The 16,666-nt window shown below is 41.6% G+C and overlaps 1 protein-coding gene across 2 annotated transcripts; it reads left to right on the top strand.

The window, feature by feature from the left end:
• Positions 1 to 9,713: 9,713 nt before the first annotated feature.
• LOC135089655 (S-phase kinase-associated protein 2-like) lies at positions 9,714 to 15,816 on the top strand. Of its 2 annotated transcripts, none has more exons than XM_063985538.1 (9): positions 9,714 to 9,858; positions 10,652 to 10,856; positions 11,336 to 11,456; positions 11,787 to 12,010; positions 12,362 to 12,470; positions 13,162 to 13,342; positions 13,452 to 13,579; positions 13,883 to 14,045; positions 14,332 to 15,816. In XM_063985538.1, the coding sequence occupies exons 1-9, from the start codon at positions 9,833 to 9,835 to the stop codon at positions 14,516 to 14,518; spliced, it is 1,344 nt and encodes a 447-aa protein (XP_063841608.1). In that variant the 5' UTR covers positions 9,714 to 9,832; the 3' UTR covers positions 14,519 to 15,816. The 2 variants fall into 2 exon arrangements, with proteins under 2 accessions (XP_063841608.1, XP_063841609.1); XM_063985539.1 differs by lacking the exon at positions 9,714 to 9,858 and adding an exon at positions 9,904 to 10,057.
• The last annotated feature ends 850 nt before the right edge of the window (positions 15,817 to 16,666 follow it).

Below are 16,666 nucleotides of genomic sequence, written 5' to 3'. Positions count from 1 at the left end.
CAGGTCAATGGAGGTTGGCGCAGGGAGGAAGCCTGGTGTGGAGGGGCACAGGTGGAGGTGGGAACAATCAGCTTAGTGACCACTTTCCACCTCCACCTAGTAGTGCTTTCACCCACATCTCTCTCTCTCTCTCTCTCTCTCTCTCTCTCTCTCTCTCTCTCTCTCTCTCTCTCTCTCTCTCTCTCTCTCTCTCTCTCTCTCTCTCTCTCTCTCTCTCTCTCTCTCTCTCTCTCTCTCTCTCTCTCTCTCTCTCTCTCTCTCTCTCTCTGTCTCTCTCTCTGTCTCTCTCTCTCTCTGTCTCTCTCTCTCTCTGTCTCTCTCTCTCTCTCTCTCTCTCTCTCTCTCTCTCTCTCTCTCTCTCTCTCTCTCTCTCTCTCTCTCTCTCTCTCTCTCTCTCTCTCTCTCTCTCTCTCTCTCTCTCTCTCTCTCTCTCTCTCTCTCTCTCTCTCTCTCTCTCTCTCTCTCTCTCCATTATTTTTGTGTGCTTTCCTATAGGATGCTAGGGGCAGCAATTTCAGTCTGGTTTGTTCATTCACCATGACAGGCCTTGGCAAGGAAAGTGTACACAGTCAGCAATATCATCAGTGATTGCATGTGTCCACATACAGTGTTGGGAACAAGACTAAAAAAAAGTTAGTGAAAGTCTTACATTCTGCTAAACAAAAGTTATTTATAGATGATTAAGGACTTCAATCAGTTATATATTTCATACAACTCTTATTTACTGAAAGACAAGGTGTTAGTGCCATTGCATATCAATTGATAGATGCATTTTTTTTTTTTTCTCTCTCTCTCTCTCTTTCTCTCTCTCTCTCTCTCTCCAAGGGACAGATACAGAAGCTAGTTTTTTGTCAAGTGTTAGAGGTCAGTTGTCTGTGGTGTGCATTCATAGGCACTTGTCTCCGTGTACATTGCTGTGACCCCCTTTTTATTGCAACATTCCTCCAAGGCAAACTAATACTGGATGCATAATTTATTTATTTTTAAAGAAGTCACATTTTTGTTTGAAGTGCTTTATAATGAACAACTGTAGCCAGATACTAGATTGTGGCATCCTAGCCTGACTGGTGGTGCTGACAAACTTATAAATAGCCTGTGCGAAGTGGAATAAGTAGATTATCATATCAATATTGGGTCACAAATTTGTAATGTTTATTATTGCATTTTCTTTTGTTTTTTGGTGTTTGCACTATTATGGTGCATTTGTTGTTATGGTGCATTTGTTGCTTTCACTTTGATGTAAACTTGTGACAGTTTAGAAGTCATTTCCATCTGGTTAAAACTTGTACTTGCTTGAGATATGTTATTGTTTTGTGTGTTTTCTCTTAGATGCATCATAACTAAGAAGCTCAATAGTGTGTGTGTGTGTGTGTGTGTGTGAGAGAGAGAGAGAGAGAGAGAGTGAGAGAGACTTCAGGCTGTTCAAAGATAGTTGCACAATTTTCACAAATCTTTTATTTGTAAATTAAAGATGGTCTCAATAGACACATTAAAGATTTTACCACTTTCACTGTCAGATACCAGAGTAGCTTGCATCATTTAATCCTTTATCTTTGTCCAATGTAACAGTTTGGAGAAGTGGTAGAATACTGAAGGGAAATATTTTAAGGAAATGTTCAAATCACACAGTTGTCTATCATGCAGCACCATACAGTCAAGTAGGTCCACGGCAAGTGGCCAACTCCAGGGTCATGTCCTGTGCCCTCCTCTCCACATATCCTGCCATTAATGTACCATATCATAGCCACATGATATCATCTAGACTAGGGGACTCAACAACTCCTTAAGCAATATTACAGGATAGGAAGGAATAAATTGTATTTCGATGCTGTATATGTATATATATATATATATATATATATATATATATATATATATATATATATATATATATATATATATATATATATATATATATATATATATATATTTTTTTTTTTTTTTTTTTTTTTTTTTTTTTTTACGGGGTGAATTGTAAGCTGGTAACTTTTCACTGAAGGACTTACCTTTTTTAATATGTTCTATACCTTATTGTATCCTCAGAATTATAAAGCATCCAAGCAATGCAACCTCTCGAAGGCACAGTCTTATTCTTGTGATTGTAATAGGCTCTTTGACGCGTATGTGTAGGCTAAAGCTTTACTCCTGTGTGTTGGTTTGGTGTGTATCCCTAGCCGCTTTCAGTATGTCGACACCCAGGGGGAGCTGAACGGGAGACTCGCATGGGAACTCGAGTAACAATTAAGAATGGAGTCATTAACAGTTAATTAAGAATTAAATTTGTGTTGAAGTTTTTAATGGTCAACAGAAAAGTTTTTATCAAAAATAAAATTTCAGCAGGTATATTTGTTCAAGAGTAATTTTATTTGAAGGCATCTGCTGTTGGATTACCAGGAGCAGCATTGCCTCCCAGTGTACTCCTTCCCAGGTACGTGTGTACATACTCATACCCGAACACTGCTAACGCCGGGCACAGGACATGATGACGTGTGAGGACAAAAATGTAAATAAACAGTTGTTCATCAAAGTATGTTTGTATGTCCTTTGAATGTATGGATACGAGCACACAAGGCTGAATCGTAAGGAGTGACTAGAGAAAGGGATATCGAGCTTAGTTCCTAAACAGCAAACTTTGAGGAGTTGTAAAATAATTCATAGTTGTAACATTTTTAATAGCATTTCCACAAAGGTTCACAAGTGCACACATGGTCACGTGACAAACAAACATTCTGCTCCTTCAATTTAGGCATTTAGTTCATATTATAAAAACTATAAAACTTAATTTGAGTGACATTGAGTAACTAAAGTATGCATGACGTAGGTGTTGAGCATTGTCTGGTCACAAGTAAGTCGCCGTTAGACCTTCATCACTTTAAGATCCTTGCAGCCGATTTCTATAGTGAGATTGTGGATGTGTTCTCGGTCCTGGGGCGTCAAGACTCGCGTGGACCCCAGCACGATGGCGTCTACAGTAACTCCGCCTAATCGCAGCCCCTCTACCCACCTCGAACACCCCTCTTTGTTCAGCTCACTCCGGCGAAGCACCAGGCGTGTGTAGTGTTTAGTTAAGATGCGAGCGATGTCACTACACCACTGAACTGAATCTTCGGTAATCCTCCACAAATCCACAGACAATACTATTGGTCTACCTTGAAGGTTTAGCGGAGGCACCGTGCTGGGTGGGGTGGAGGTGGGCACATCAAGGTTAAGGTAAAGCATCTGTAGTGATGTGAGAGACGGAAGAACTTCATTTAGGGCCCCCAGGGAACTCGGTGTAATGTGGAGGGCTAGTCTTTGCAGGGAACTCGGCAGTGTTAATAAGGCTGGTCCGGTTAGGCGTCCCGCGAAATGCTCCAACTTGCATTGAAGACTGGCAGTTGTTATGGTCTCCAAGAATCTGTCTGAGACATCATTTTTCTCAGACCAAAAGTGCTGATACAAATGGAGAGAAAGAGTTGTTTCAGTGCAGCCGCAGGACTTCAGGACCTCTTGGAGGTGACAGTAATTAGCTGGGTTATGAAGTGTCGTTAGGACGAGTCGCTTGGGTTTCCTGTGTCTGATGAGGTTGGCTAGCGTCAAGGAAATAGCATATTCCTCCACCTCCCACTCGTCTCCAATCTCTTTCATTATTTCCTGAGTCAACTTTTGCTCTTCTTTCGCTTCCTCGACGTACTCTAGCCATTGTGATGTGGTCTTCACGCCCAGTTCCTTCAGGAGGTCTACTACTTCTCTTGCTCTTGAGTGCAATTCTTTCGGTGCCAGGACGATCAGCATACCCACCAGGTACTTCATCATGATACGAAGGTTGTTCATCTGTGACTCGTTAGGGAGAGGAGTTTGTAGCTTTAAAAACTGTCTGATTCTTGTGGAGGGAGGAGCCACCCTGAGGCGCTGAACAGCATACCAGGCAGCGTAGTAAAGCAGCGTCAGGATGCGGGGGAAGGGCACTACTCTGGGCGTCAAGCACAACCCGCCGTCAGAGTCTGTAGAATGGTTAAAAAATGCTGACATCATATAATTTTCAGGAAGCTCCAGACTTCTGCATTTTTCAGTCAGCTTTTCAAGATCTTCTGCATCTAATACATATTTGCCCTTGACGAGGGACTGCAATGCCATGCCACTGAGTGCCACCAGGTATGTCTGTAGCTTGGAGGATATGGCGTGTTGTGCACAAAGCCCCGCTCCGCTCGATCCCATCAATTTGTGAACAACCTTGTATTTAAAAAGGTTCTCGACATGCATGACCACCTCTGTGACGGTGACAGAGGCATTAATCTGCTCCTTTGCCAGCGTCCAGCTCAGAGCGATGAGGCTGAGAATTTCAGGAGACTTGAGGTGCTCCTGCAGGAAGGGACGCTTGGATCGAATCAGATCATGTAGCTGGTTTATGTCTTCTGGCTGAACGCTGGGCGAAACGCACGATAGCGTTCGTTGTAGCATGACGGGAATTTGGTCCTCAGGGATTCCTTCAATTTCCAGGAGCAGGACATTTTTGTGTATACTCAAGATTTTTTGTTTGAGAGCGTTAGCTTTCTCTCGAGATACTGTGGCCAAGAATCGGGATCCTGGAGAGACTTTCCTTATAAAGTCAAGAAAGACAGAGAAAGATGTTTGATCTAATTCATCCACATCATCCACTACAAGAAGGAAGTCTAAGGCAAAGAGTGTCTTCTGGAACTCTGGAGAATGGAAGGCGGCGGCCGTTCTTGGGAGTAAAAAGGCAGCCATGTCCTCCACAGAAGCGAAGGTCGAGTGGCGACACTCCAAGAAAAGAACAAGATCAAAGCCATCCACATTGGAAATTGTATTTCCGTTAGTTTTCACTTTGTTCAGGAGGAATTTCAGTAATGTAGACTTTCCCATCCCACTCAAGGCCGAGACGAGGGTCACGTGCGGTTCCGTCCCGTCACACTCCGTCACCTGCAGGATGTCAGTGAAGGCGACATGACTCTCTTCTAATGACAGTTGCCTCTGTCTTATTTGTGTCTGTTCTCTCCTCAGCGTGGGCGGGGTAAACACGGACTCCACGTTCACCCGTTGTCCCGATACAAGCCAAGGAGCGACGCTCAGCTCACACACGTTGTCATACATCTGAGTTGACTCATAACCTCCTTCCTCCATCAGGCGAAGTTTCCTACTGGTGAGCACCTCTTTGTTGTACTCATCTACGGTGGATAATGGCACGGGAGAGTCCCTAATGGCGTCCAGTTGAGTGGTGATGGATTTCTCCAGAGTGTTTACTTTAGCAGGTAAGACAGAAAATACTTCTCCTGCCTTTCTGATAGTCTTGACGAAGAGATCTTTGAGTATTTCCATTTTGTTCAACATTTCCTCGGCGGTCAGGTGCAGTGTGTCATGTGCGACTTCATTCCTCAAGGACTTGATGTTGTAGAGGAAGTACTCGAGGGTGTCTGCTGGCGTCAACCAGGCCGGGTCACCCGCTTCCTTCAGGCCACACAACAACTGAAGCAACTTGTAGGTCAGCGAGATGTCGAATGTTGCCACGGGGTCACCTTGGTTGATCTTCTCGCGCTGCGCTCCATTAAAATCTTTTCGAAACTTTGCTGAGTTGTAATTGGGGAGGCTGTAGAGTGCGTCTTTGATTGAGGCGTGGGTGCCTGTTGAGCCCCACGAAAACACGCTGGAATACACTTGCTGGCCCACCCTGGTGAGGCTGACAGTGTATTTGAGGTGGTGGTGGTCCTGCAACCTCACTCCCGGCATGCTCCCCATCCTGCCACACGACGCACTGCGGTATGTGGGGAATTAGTGCTGCTCCTCGGGTTACACTCACAACTCTATAATGTCAGGCGTATCGTGTGTCACTACTTTAAGCAAAGATACCGAAACTTGTCCATTTTACAATTGGCAATAAGTAGCACTTTCTGGTTCTGTAAGATGCACATGGTTGTCTGGTTCAGCCCACCCTCATCAATGCTGTCATTGTGTTCGGGCGTGAGTGGCAAGCCTGACGCCCTACCGCCGGGGTCTGAGTGCCACCTCTCCACACACGCACACAACTACCACACGCCGGATGACACTTTGCTATCTGTATATTGCATGCTGCAAGTCTTTCAGATAAGAATCACATAACAGAACTGTCTTGCGGATGCTTTCAATGCCACCAGACCTTGGTCTCAGCTGAGGATTTGTTAGTGTTACTGTCAGAAGAAAGTTGGTATTCTAAGGCACTCAAAACCAACCAGTCTCAGCCTCTCGAACTGTTCTGATCTGAGCCGTTATTCAGCTAATGGTGCTCTTGATCAATTAACTGTCCTTCGTCACGTCCTTTCCGAAAATGCAAAGACAACACCTTGCGCGCGGCTCAAGCGCGGGGAGAACACAGCGGCTTCTGCGATGACGTGCGCAGTATTAGTAATGGTGTGGCTTGAGCACCCGTGAGGGTTGCCAGCTGTAGTCATGTGCGGGTGCCTCCTCCCAGAATGTGCACATACCACCCTCTAGTTGTAGGCAAGGGTGCGGTGCTAAATTTTGAAGAGCCGCTGTTCTTAAAATACATTGCCATTTACACATTCCTCGTGTTTGTGCTTTGATCTTGGTTAATTTCCTATTGCTGTCAAACTGTCAACCAAATAATCAAACTTCTCATGAGAAATGGAAAAGTTAGAAGGCATCTCCAGCGCGCTGCGGCAGCACCGCTCCCTCAGGCAAGTGTAAGCAGCCCATGGGGCCAGCAGCTGGGGTGAGGAACATGTCAATGTAATGGCGACAGAACAGTGTCTGAACCACTGGAATAATAACTCTCCTCATACTAATTTCTTAATGTGCTTCTGTTGAAAAGTGTTCATGGCTGTGGCTAAAGTAAATGACAAAATTCTTATCTGCAGAGTGAAAGTATTACCACATAGCAACAATACACGTTAAACTTTCTTTTAGGAAAAATAATTGGAAGTAAAGGCGAGTTGGTAACATCCACACAACGGTGACGTCATCAACTAGTTAATCAGGAACCGCACGCCAAACTGACCATAATATATAATTATCACACACTGGGTTCGCGGTCAATGAGTGCACATGAAATGCCAACTTATGTTGTGGATGAAATGTGTTCAGTATTAATGACATCACTTTGAGAAGCGCCAAGTAAAAAATGAACAAACTTTCTCGAAGGTCTCGCCAGTCACCAGTGCGGGTGCCAACACTCCAAGGCCTCAGGGTGCCGGGTGGGGGGGTTGCCGCCTTGCCACCCAAGCTGTATACGTAAGTGACAGCGCAGCCTCTGTACGTGTGTGTTGCCCACTGACAGGAAATAGCGTTCCGTCATGCTGTCTATGGTCACGATGACACATCCTAGCTGACCCAGACACGCCACAACAAGGAATTAGTTCATCTATTGAGTTATTATTGGTTAAAGGCTCCTGCTGGTGCTGTGGGATGGGCTGGGAGGCGTTCAGGACACCACATCCTGCCTCCGGACTGAGGAGGGGGGCAGGCAGGCCTGGAGGTCGTTGCTTCACTCTGATTCCTTAAAAGGAAACAGACACTTTTATCATAAGTATTCGCATTCTTTACACACACACACACACACACACACACACACACACACACACACACTATATATATATATATATATATATATATATATATATATATATATATATATATATATATATATATATATATATATATATATATATATATATATATATATATATATATATATATATCTGTGTGTGTGTGTGTGTGTGTGTGTGTGTGTGAAATAGAAAATAGCTAAAATAAAATATAAATTAGTAAATTCTTGATTAAACAAATAAAAAAAAAAGATGAATGGAAAAAATAAGGAAAGGAAGAAAAAAGAGGGAAAAAGAGAAAAGAAAAGACTTGTTATGAGTTATGATTGGCGTTAAACGTGAGGGAAGAGGACGATGGTGAGCAAGCAGTAGGTGAGTTCGCTCCTCTCCTCACTTCCTCCTCCGCCACAGCGTATTGTCCTGTAAAAACACTCCCGATTGTTGCACCACTTTTTGTTTTATTTCCGGAGGGTACGGATGCACACCTCAAAATAACACACACACACACACACACACACACACACACACAAGATCTTAGCATCAAACATTTATTTTTAACTATTCCAAACTAATTTATTCAATCAAAGTTCTTTTTTTCCCCTCTATCTAGAAAATGAACCTATTTAGTAAAGAACTGCGTCTCTCCTAAGTAAATTAAGATCGAAGATTTGATGCGGTGAGAAAAGAAACTTTATAAACATGATTTATTATATCATGAGGAAATGGTATACATGATATGTTAGGAGGGAAGCCTACTGAAGAGAGAGAGAGAGAGAGAGAGAGAGAGAGAGAGAGAGAGAGAGAGAGAGAGAGACGGAAAATAAACAAGAGTAGATCTGCTAACCTTTATGAGGTTGTGATAAGCTACAATAATTGATATAAAGAAGACGAAGAAGAAAAGTATTACAACAAAGGCGAAGGTATGCGTACAACTTAAATAATTCCGAGGTCCAGCCAGAGATTTGATCTGGGATTAGATTAACATAATTGGTAGTGGCTTAGTAGGTATTGGGTTGTTTGTGTAATGTGCTACGTGATGCAATTATTGGCGCATGTGTTCACCAACCCCGAGCCTTACTAGTCCTTGCCGATCTTTCTCTCTCCAAGCCCCTTCATGAGATAATGCCTTGAAACAGCCACAGTTTGGCACGTTTGCTCATAGCGCTTCCCTGGATGATTATTTTTGTGTAGGAGAAATTTAGGTATGAGCCCAGCCCGCTTTGATGCACTCCAAACAGATTCACCAGGCGAGCGCCTACAGCAATGTATACATGGAAACCACTTAGGTACTGTGCTGCCCTTGGTGCTGCCTCAAGACTAACCTCAGCACAGCCCGCGGCAGTGGATTTACCACACCACAGGTTTCACTTTTATTGCGGTGTATTTTGAGCACCAGTTGAATGACCGAACATAACACTGGATGGGTAAATGATGCAGGTGAAGGTATTTAGAAAGCGTGTTCATGTTCCTATACCACATACGTAGGGGAAAAGAAGCCCCTCTCTCTCTCTCTCTCTCTCTCTCCCTAAAAAAAGTAAAAAAAAAAAAAAAAAAAGGAGGATTCTGAGCAGCTTTCTTGGCCCCGATGAAAAGCATTATCAAGTCATCATCCTTCTAATCACAACACAGACATTACCTTGGTCTTTTTAAATAATATAGTGCTTCATCGTCCTCCACGACCTCCTCCAGTTTATATATATATATATATATATATATATATATATATATATATATATATATATATATATATATATATATATATATATATATATATATATATATATATATATATATATAGTGTGTGTGTGTGTGTGTGTGTGTGTGTGTGTGTGTGTGTGTGTGATGGACCCACAGTAAAGGACACATTCCACAATTTCCTTGCCCGCCTACGTGTCTGTAGTAGTACTACTACATGCAGATAATATGAGTTCTTTATTGAATGTTTACACACCTTCAGTACTTCGTGAAATGTGTGGCCAGGGTATGTAAATGATGATGATGATAATGATGATGATGATGATTAGTAGGAGTAAGAGAACATTGCCATTGATGCAGGCTAACACGGAACACTGCTATTGAAATAATCCTAAATGCCTTTTTGTGCTGTAACCAGAAGTATGACAACTGTATAATATTTTCCATGAAAGATGAAAAAAGAACCACGCTTTCCTGGAGAGTGGGAGGGATGGAGGGAAAGTTTGAAATCTTGAATTCCCCGCGCGGGGGAAGCTGCATGGCGCGCTTTATCAAAACATACCATGGCGCCAAAATATGAGAGCCAATCTCAGTGACTGGAAATGACGGTCCTATTAGAACACAAGAGGTAATATACTTTGTTATACCTTTGGTATACTGTGGCTGCAAACAAGGTAAGATGCAGGAGGGTTAGCAGCCGGTACGGGAAGGGCAGGGGCGTCTCAGCTGACGGACGTCAACAAGCTTGGCGCCCACCACGCCGTCTGGAGCCACGAGGGTGTTGTCCTCGGGATTACGGCTGGGATGGATCTTGCGGCGGACTCTGGGTACGTGGGAGTGTGTTGTGCATTCAGAAGGGTTCAGTCTTTGTTTTGATTGGTACAAAAGGTACAAGAACCTGTTGCGGAATCGACGGAAGAGGTAAAAGCCTGCAACCCAAAGTCCAGTCACCTCGGGAGCTCTTGTACTGTCAGTAGGGACGCCCAAGGGACGTATTTATCTTCAGTGTGCATCTCTTTCGTTACTAAAACAGTGCCGAGGCGTGTGAAGGCAGCCACGGTACCGGAAAATAATACTGGGATGTGCTTATTATGATGATAGTTCATTGTTCTTGTCCCAGTGTCACCTAGCCAGTGGTCAACCCGGCATGTCAGCCTGGTTTGATGGTAGCACTAAGGATTTGGGTGATTTGAAATAAAGTTTAGCTTTGTTTTGAGTTAAATGTGTATGTATCTTTACCTGTGAGGTATAGTGAGTAGGGTGAGGTGCAGCCAACAATCCCAAACCATAATCATTATGTAACATTTTTATTTTCCCATAATTACTAATTCTACCAGTAGCGTGTTGAATTTAAGGTAAGGCAGTAAGCTTTCATAGTTTTCAGTAAGACTAATGTAAAACACCTGATTCTTGATGGACAGGAAGAGCAGGTATGACAAAGAGAATGCTAACACAAGCATGAAGTATACCTGCTGGAGTCTTGGGGGTGATGTTAGCACCAACCCGCCCCTCCTGGCTGACATGGGGGTGGCGGTGTTGCAGGATGAGGAGGCTTCCTGCCATGCTCCTTCTCCCTCTCCCTTCTCCAATCTACACCACGTGACGAGTTCCTCTCCATCTCACAAGGTAAGTGTCGTTGTGTCATCAGCAACTGGATTAATATTTCTTTGTGTGTTTGTGAGTTTTATTGATGAAGCATAACACTTTTCAATGATATTACCTTTGTTTTTGTAGGATTCATGTTAATTTCTATCATATGTACCAGTATGGTTCTTTAAAGATAAGACTTACGTATTGAAACACTGGGAAAGCTGAAAGATTAAGCCATGTGAGGGAATGACCAGGAATTGAATCTCTGATGGATTCCATTGGAGTTTGGTTGCTTATACTTACACCCTTCCCCAAGATGAGACAATATAAGAACAACTGTGTGTTTAGAATAATTCTGATATTTTCTTCTCCCATACCTTATTTACTTCTGTTTAGTTTTTGTATTATTGTTGGGATTGATGGGAAAACTGTAGCTGTGGATTTACATGTGTTTTTGGAATAGCAGAGATGATGTAATGGGGAAGAATTTTGAAGTACCTAACCATTTTTTCTAGGTTCTGCAGCATGTTGACCAAAACGTCAGAAGTCAGGACACCTTCCTGACTGAGAGCACCACCAGCTCGGCAGAGTTTTTTGTTTATAAGCGCAGAAAATTGGACACTATTGGTGGAGATGGTAAGTGTTTGAAAGATGAATGAATGTTCATGATAATAGATGGAATTAAAGATGCTTTGATTTTTTTTTTTTTTTTTTTTTTTTTTTACTTTCCTAGCAAGGATTTCTTGTATATTAAGAGGAATAATTCTCACTGTAATCATCATTACCATTGTGAAAGGCAGGTTTTATATTTTCGAGGATTATCTCTTATTCCCAGATAGCAGCTTATTGAACTGCACAGTTCTTAAATAATAATGAACTGAGGAATATATTTGGAAATAAGTGACCAAGTAGTTAGGCATTATCATATAGGTAGAGCATTTAAAAACATGTATATTTCCCCTCCAGACAAGTTCAACAGAATGTCTGATGAACTGATTCTGGCAGTGTTGCGTTGCCTCCCGAAGTTTATGCTGGCCAGGTGTGCACAGGTGAGCAGACGCTGGAAGAGGCTGGCTTTTGATGAGTCATTATGGCGAAAACTTGATCTTGGTGGCAAGACACTGAAGCCAGGAGTGGTGGGTCGAGTCATCCTTCGAGGGTGTGTCATTCTCCGCTTAGCTAAGGCAGAGGTGAGGCATTAGCAGGATTCTTTGTAATAATTATAATAATAATATGAATAACATATGGTTTATCATAATGGCAGCCATGATGTTGAAAAGTAAAATGAAAGAATAGGGGGCATTTATGTATTGGTAAGTTAAGCAATGAGAAAGGGTATGTGTTTTTCATTCAGTGGTTGAATAGTTTTTAAAGGTTGGTTGCTTCACTGGACTATTTTTCTTTCTTACCGTATGATGGTTGAGTACCACATTCTAACTTAGCGTTGGGAGTAGTGGACAAAGTAATTATGATTGTGAACTTACTGTTGGGACTAGTGGACAAATTATGACTGTGGTTTTTTGACATGTTTTGTTTGTCAGGTGGGCACACCGATCTTCTCACCCCAGTTGCAGCATCTGCCCACCTTGCTGCCAGTGAGGAGCAAGCTGCAGTACCTTGATCTCAGCATGGCAGTGATCCAACCACAGGGTGAGGAAGTACTGTTTTTAGTGGGTTTTCATTAATGCAGTCATTTTGTTTTAAAAAATTTGTTAATTGAATCTTGCACATGTGAAATTGAATTTGAGAAGTTAGAAAAGAAACTCCACTAATATTGTGTTTTATGAAAGTTTATGAATTTTTAGGTCTTAACCATAATTAAAGAGACAAAAGATTTCAGGCATTTCTTCTATGGCTGTAACATTCTGTTGTAAAAATACATAGATAGAGATTTCTGCATACTGCTGCTGCTGCTGCTGTTATGTAGATTATGTCAGGATGTCACAGTTACTTTCTGTTGTGAAATTGTATAACTCCATATTACTTATGTATGTATTCAGGATAGAGTTTTCTCAGGTTTAATAACATACATAATGCCTTTCTAAGTTTTGTTGTTATGAAGCAGCCTGATTGGATTAGATATGTATTATGTTAAGATAACCAGGTTATGTTACAGCAGGACAAAAGTTTATCAGATTCTGTACCATACGTGTTTTGGATGTGAGAACGAACCGCATCTATTCCCTGACTCTGAAACATATTAGCAGATTTCATTACAATTCAGACACCCATTCAGAGCATTGTCACACTTCCCCTTTTTATAGAATATTGCTTATGCACCAGTACAGCATATTAATGCCATGATTATGTTTTCTTGCATTATTGGATTTTTCTGTTTCAGCTTTGGAAGAATTGCTGAGTGTGTGTTTTGATTTGAAAAAGTTAAGCTTAGAACACTGCACCCTAACCCAGAGTGTTTGTTCATACATTGCAAAGAATACCTCACTGGAGACCCTTAACCTTGCCATGTGTTATGGCTTGTGTCATTCTTACATTGTTGAAATCCTGACACAATGCAAAAGGTGAGAATTGAGGAAGTCAATGTTGTCTAATGAATGATTGATTGTTGATTACTTGCTATAATACATGTTTGTTTTAGAGATCATGAAGTAATGTTGTTGCGTTCTTCAGATTGCATTGTTTGAATCTGGCCTGGACAGGGCTGAGTTCAGAGGATCTACGGGTGATTTGCCGTCGCTTCCCTGCCTCTCTGGAACGGCTCAACCTGTCAGGCTGCCGCAATACCCTCTCAGACTCACGTCAGTATCCACTACATCAGTAGAGTTTCTTTGGATTCTTTTATTCATCAAAAAGAAATACATTTGTATATATATGAAGTTGAAGTAAATGAGCATGTTTTAAGAAGCATGCAGGATCATGTTAAAGGAAAAATACTTTTAAAAAAAGATGAGCTTTATGGGGAGGCAATGCACATGAGAGTTTCTTTGTTCATTTGAAACTCTGCTAATTTGATGTTGATAAAAACATTTTGAAAAAAAAAAATTTTGATGGTGTAGATTCTTCCAAATTATACATCTCATAACAGTAATGGTCTCCTGCAGATGTCCGCCTTCTGTCAGAGCAGAGCAGCGGCCTCGTAGAGTTAGACGTGAGTGATGCTACCCAGCTCACTGCCAGTGCTGTGTCCTCCATCATCAAGCACCTCACCCGTGCAGAGTATCTTGCTTTCTCCCGTTGCTATGCCATCCAACCAGACACCTATCTGTAAGTCCAGGCTCTTGCTTCCTTATAAACACATGGTACATTTTCCTGTTAAGAAATTTTGAGGTGGATAGTTTACAGAGTAACATGGAATTTTTTTTTTTATTTTTCTTCATATTCTGTAATTATTTTTATCCCAACTGAACATTATAGTTGTAGATCTTTTCAAGAAAGATATAGCATCACTACCACATTTGATTAAAGGAAGGATAGTAAGTTTGGAGTTATAAGAAGGGCAGTACCATACTGGATGCCATTAATCAAAGATCCTTATTCTTTTCCCTTTCAGAGAGCTGAAAGCTATGCCAAACTTACTGTACTTGGATTTGTATGGAATCTTAAGTGACAGTGCCTTGAACACTCTGCGACAGTCCCTCCATCAGATCAAGATAAACAAGTATCTGTTTTCATCTGTGGCCCGACCCACAGTTGGCATCCGTCGAACCTCAGTTTGGGGGTTAAGGGTCAGAGACTGATAGCGTCACCTCAAAGACTAGTTTGGGGGGGAGCATCTACTGTTCTCTGTGTGAGTTGCTGCTATGCAGTAGTAAAGTCATTCTCTCAATTCCTTCCTCACACACAGATGCCCTTGGGACCTGCCGAGCTGAGCCAGTCATCGATGAATGGGTGGTAAGTGTGGCTTATCAGATGTGTTCACTATGTGATAATGTGCTTAATTCTAATGTTGTTTTAGTATTAAGGGTTGTAATATTGTTTAAGTTCATAGTGAAGAAGAAATGTGTCAGCTCAACAAGCTATTCTCAGTATGGTGTGACCACTGCTCATCTTTTGTAGCTTGTTGGTAGGTGAGATAAGAAAGCACCAGTGTTGTTAAAAGTTAAGTGTATTAATGAGTGCCTTAGATATTTGAGAAGCAAACTTGAAATAATTTATTCAACAATTTTTTTTTTTCTTGTTATAGTAAATGATTTGGCTTGCATTATGACCTGAATGACATTCTTTGGGTACGTGTCTTGGTATTCAGTAAAAATTGATTGTGCCAGGTACAAGTATAGTATGTTATTGTAAGTGTTCCTTTCCATCTTAATTATAAATGGATGTATTGTGTGACTAGTGCAAGAAGGCACAAAGAGAGTTGTACCAAAGATGTACTGAGCATGTACAGACATGACATTTTACTCAACTGCAAACCATGAAGACCTTTGTACATAAACACACATACTACTACATGAGGCATCCTGTGGGGAAAGCCACTTGTTTACTTTATCTTACAAAGTATGCTGGAATTGTATATCTTCCTTAAAAGATAACCCGGAATTGTGCAAATTAGTTGAAAAAAAATGTGATAAGTTGTGAATTATAACTTTAATTATAGTATTGTATTAATGGCTGAGGAATAAAAGATATCAATTTATTAATATACCAATTAGGAAAAACGTATGTATTTGAGTTTGATATGATGCTGTCCCACTGGATGGTCTCCCAGTCACACAGAATACTGATGATGGCATTTATATTATAAAGAAGGAGTCTGTGGGTTGTAAATACATCCCTTTATAATTTTATGAACATTATTGTCAGGGTCTTGCTGAGGAAGGTGTTTTGATGGAATTCCATGTACATATTAGTTGCCTTGTCCAACCTGACACCACCTTGCAGGGAGAGGGGGTTGAGGTGCCTTGTTCCACTGCCATTGTCTCCATGCTCATTCTCAACATTTGCTGTTTTATTTTTAATCATTGGAGACTTATGCTTGATAGAGTGTATTATATTTCAAATTGAACATGTTGGCATACATTTTCTTTTTTAAAAATCTCTTTCCTTATCCTTATTGATTTAGGAGGATGGATGTAGCTTTAGATGGTTTGTTGCTTGAAGAAAACTATTTCGGGTATCCAGAGCCATTATGGTTGCAAAGGTGTAGTGTGGCCTCAGGGGCATCAGCAAAAGGTTTGTCCATGTCTGGTCTTCTCAAATAATCTTGTCAGGTGCAGGCAAGGGACTGACAGTGTGGCAGTTCTGCTGTGGAGCCCTGTCATAGAGAAACCTAGACACACTACTTGTTTAGGCAGTGAAGACTCCCTTCTCCCCATAGAGGCAGGGGCTGAAGTGACATGATTTAGTCTTGCAGAATATGTGTCTGTCTTTGCTACCTCCCTTTGTAGGAACATCAGCCTGGTATATACATAAATGGCTTCGTAGGTAGACATTTTCCTTAAAGTATAGAGGAAGTGCAGGTATTTTTTATTTTATTTTATTTTACAGTAAAATCCCTCTTATCCGGCATTCGAGTATCCGGCAGCTTCAAGTATCCGGCACATTTTTCCCCGAGCCTTAAAATCAATAAAAAATCAGTGTGTACTCATAAAATCGATTAAAATTCCCGCGCGAGGCATACTTTGTCCCTTGGCCACCAGAGCGCACTGCTTTGCGCCATCCGCAGCCCACTCCACTGTGTTTACTCAGTGACTCAGTCCCGCGTGTGCACTGTTTATCGCCTGACGCCTTCATCATGCCTAAAGTTGTAGAAAAGAGGAAGCGTGTTGTGCTTACACTTAAGCAGCTGATCAGATCAGCTGCAGATTCAGATCAGCTGATCTTTGTTATGGTAAGATGCGTGAGTGTAGGGTGGTGATTGTGGACATAATTTCACTTCTATTCAA

The sequence above is a fragment of the Scylla paramamosain genome, chromosome 33, assembly GCF_035594125.1.
Source record: "Scylla paramamosain isolate STU-SP2022 chromosome 33, ASM3559412v1, whole genome shotgun sequence".
Taxonomy (NCBI): Eukaryota; Metazoa; Arthropoda; class Malacostraca; order Decapoda; family Portunidae; genus Scylla; species Scylla paramamosain.
Note: the sequence above shows the minus strand (reverse complement) of the source record. Positions and strands in the feature narration are given on the sequence as shown.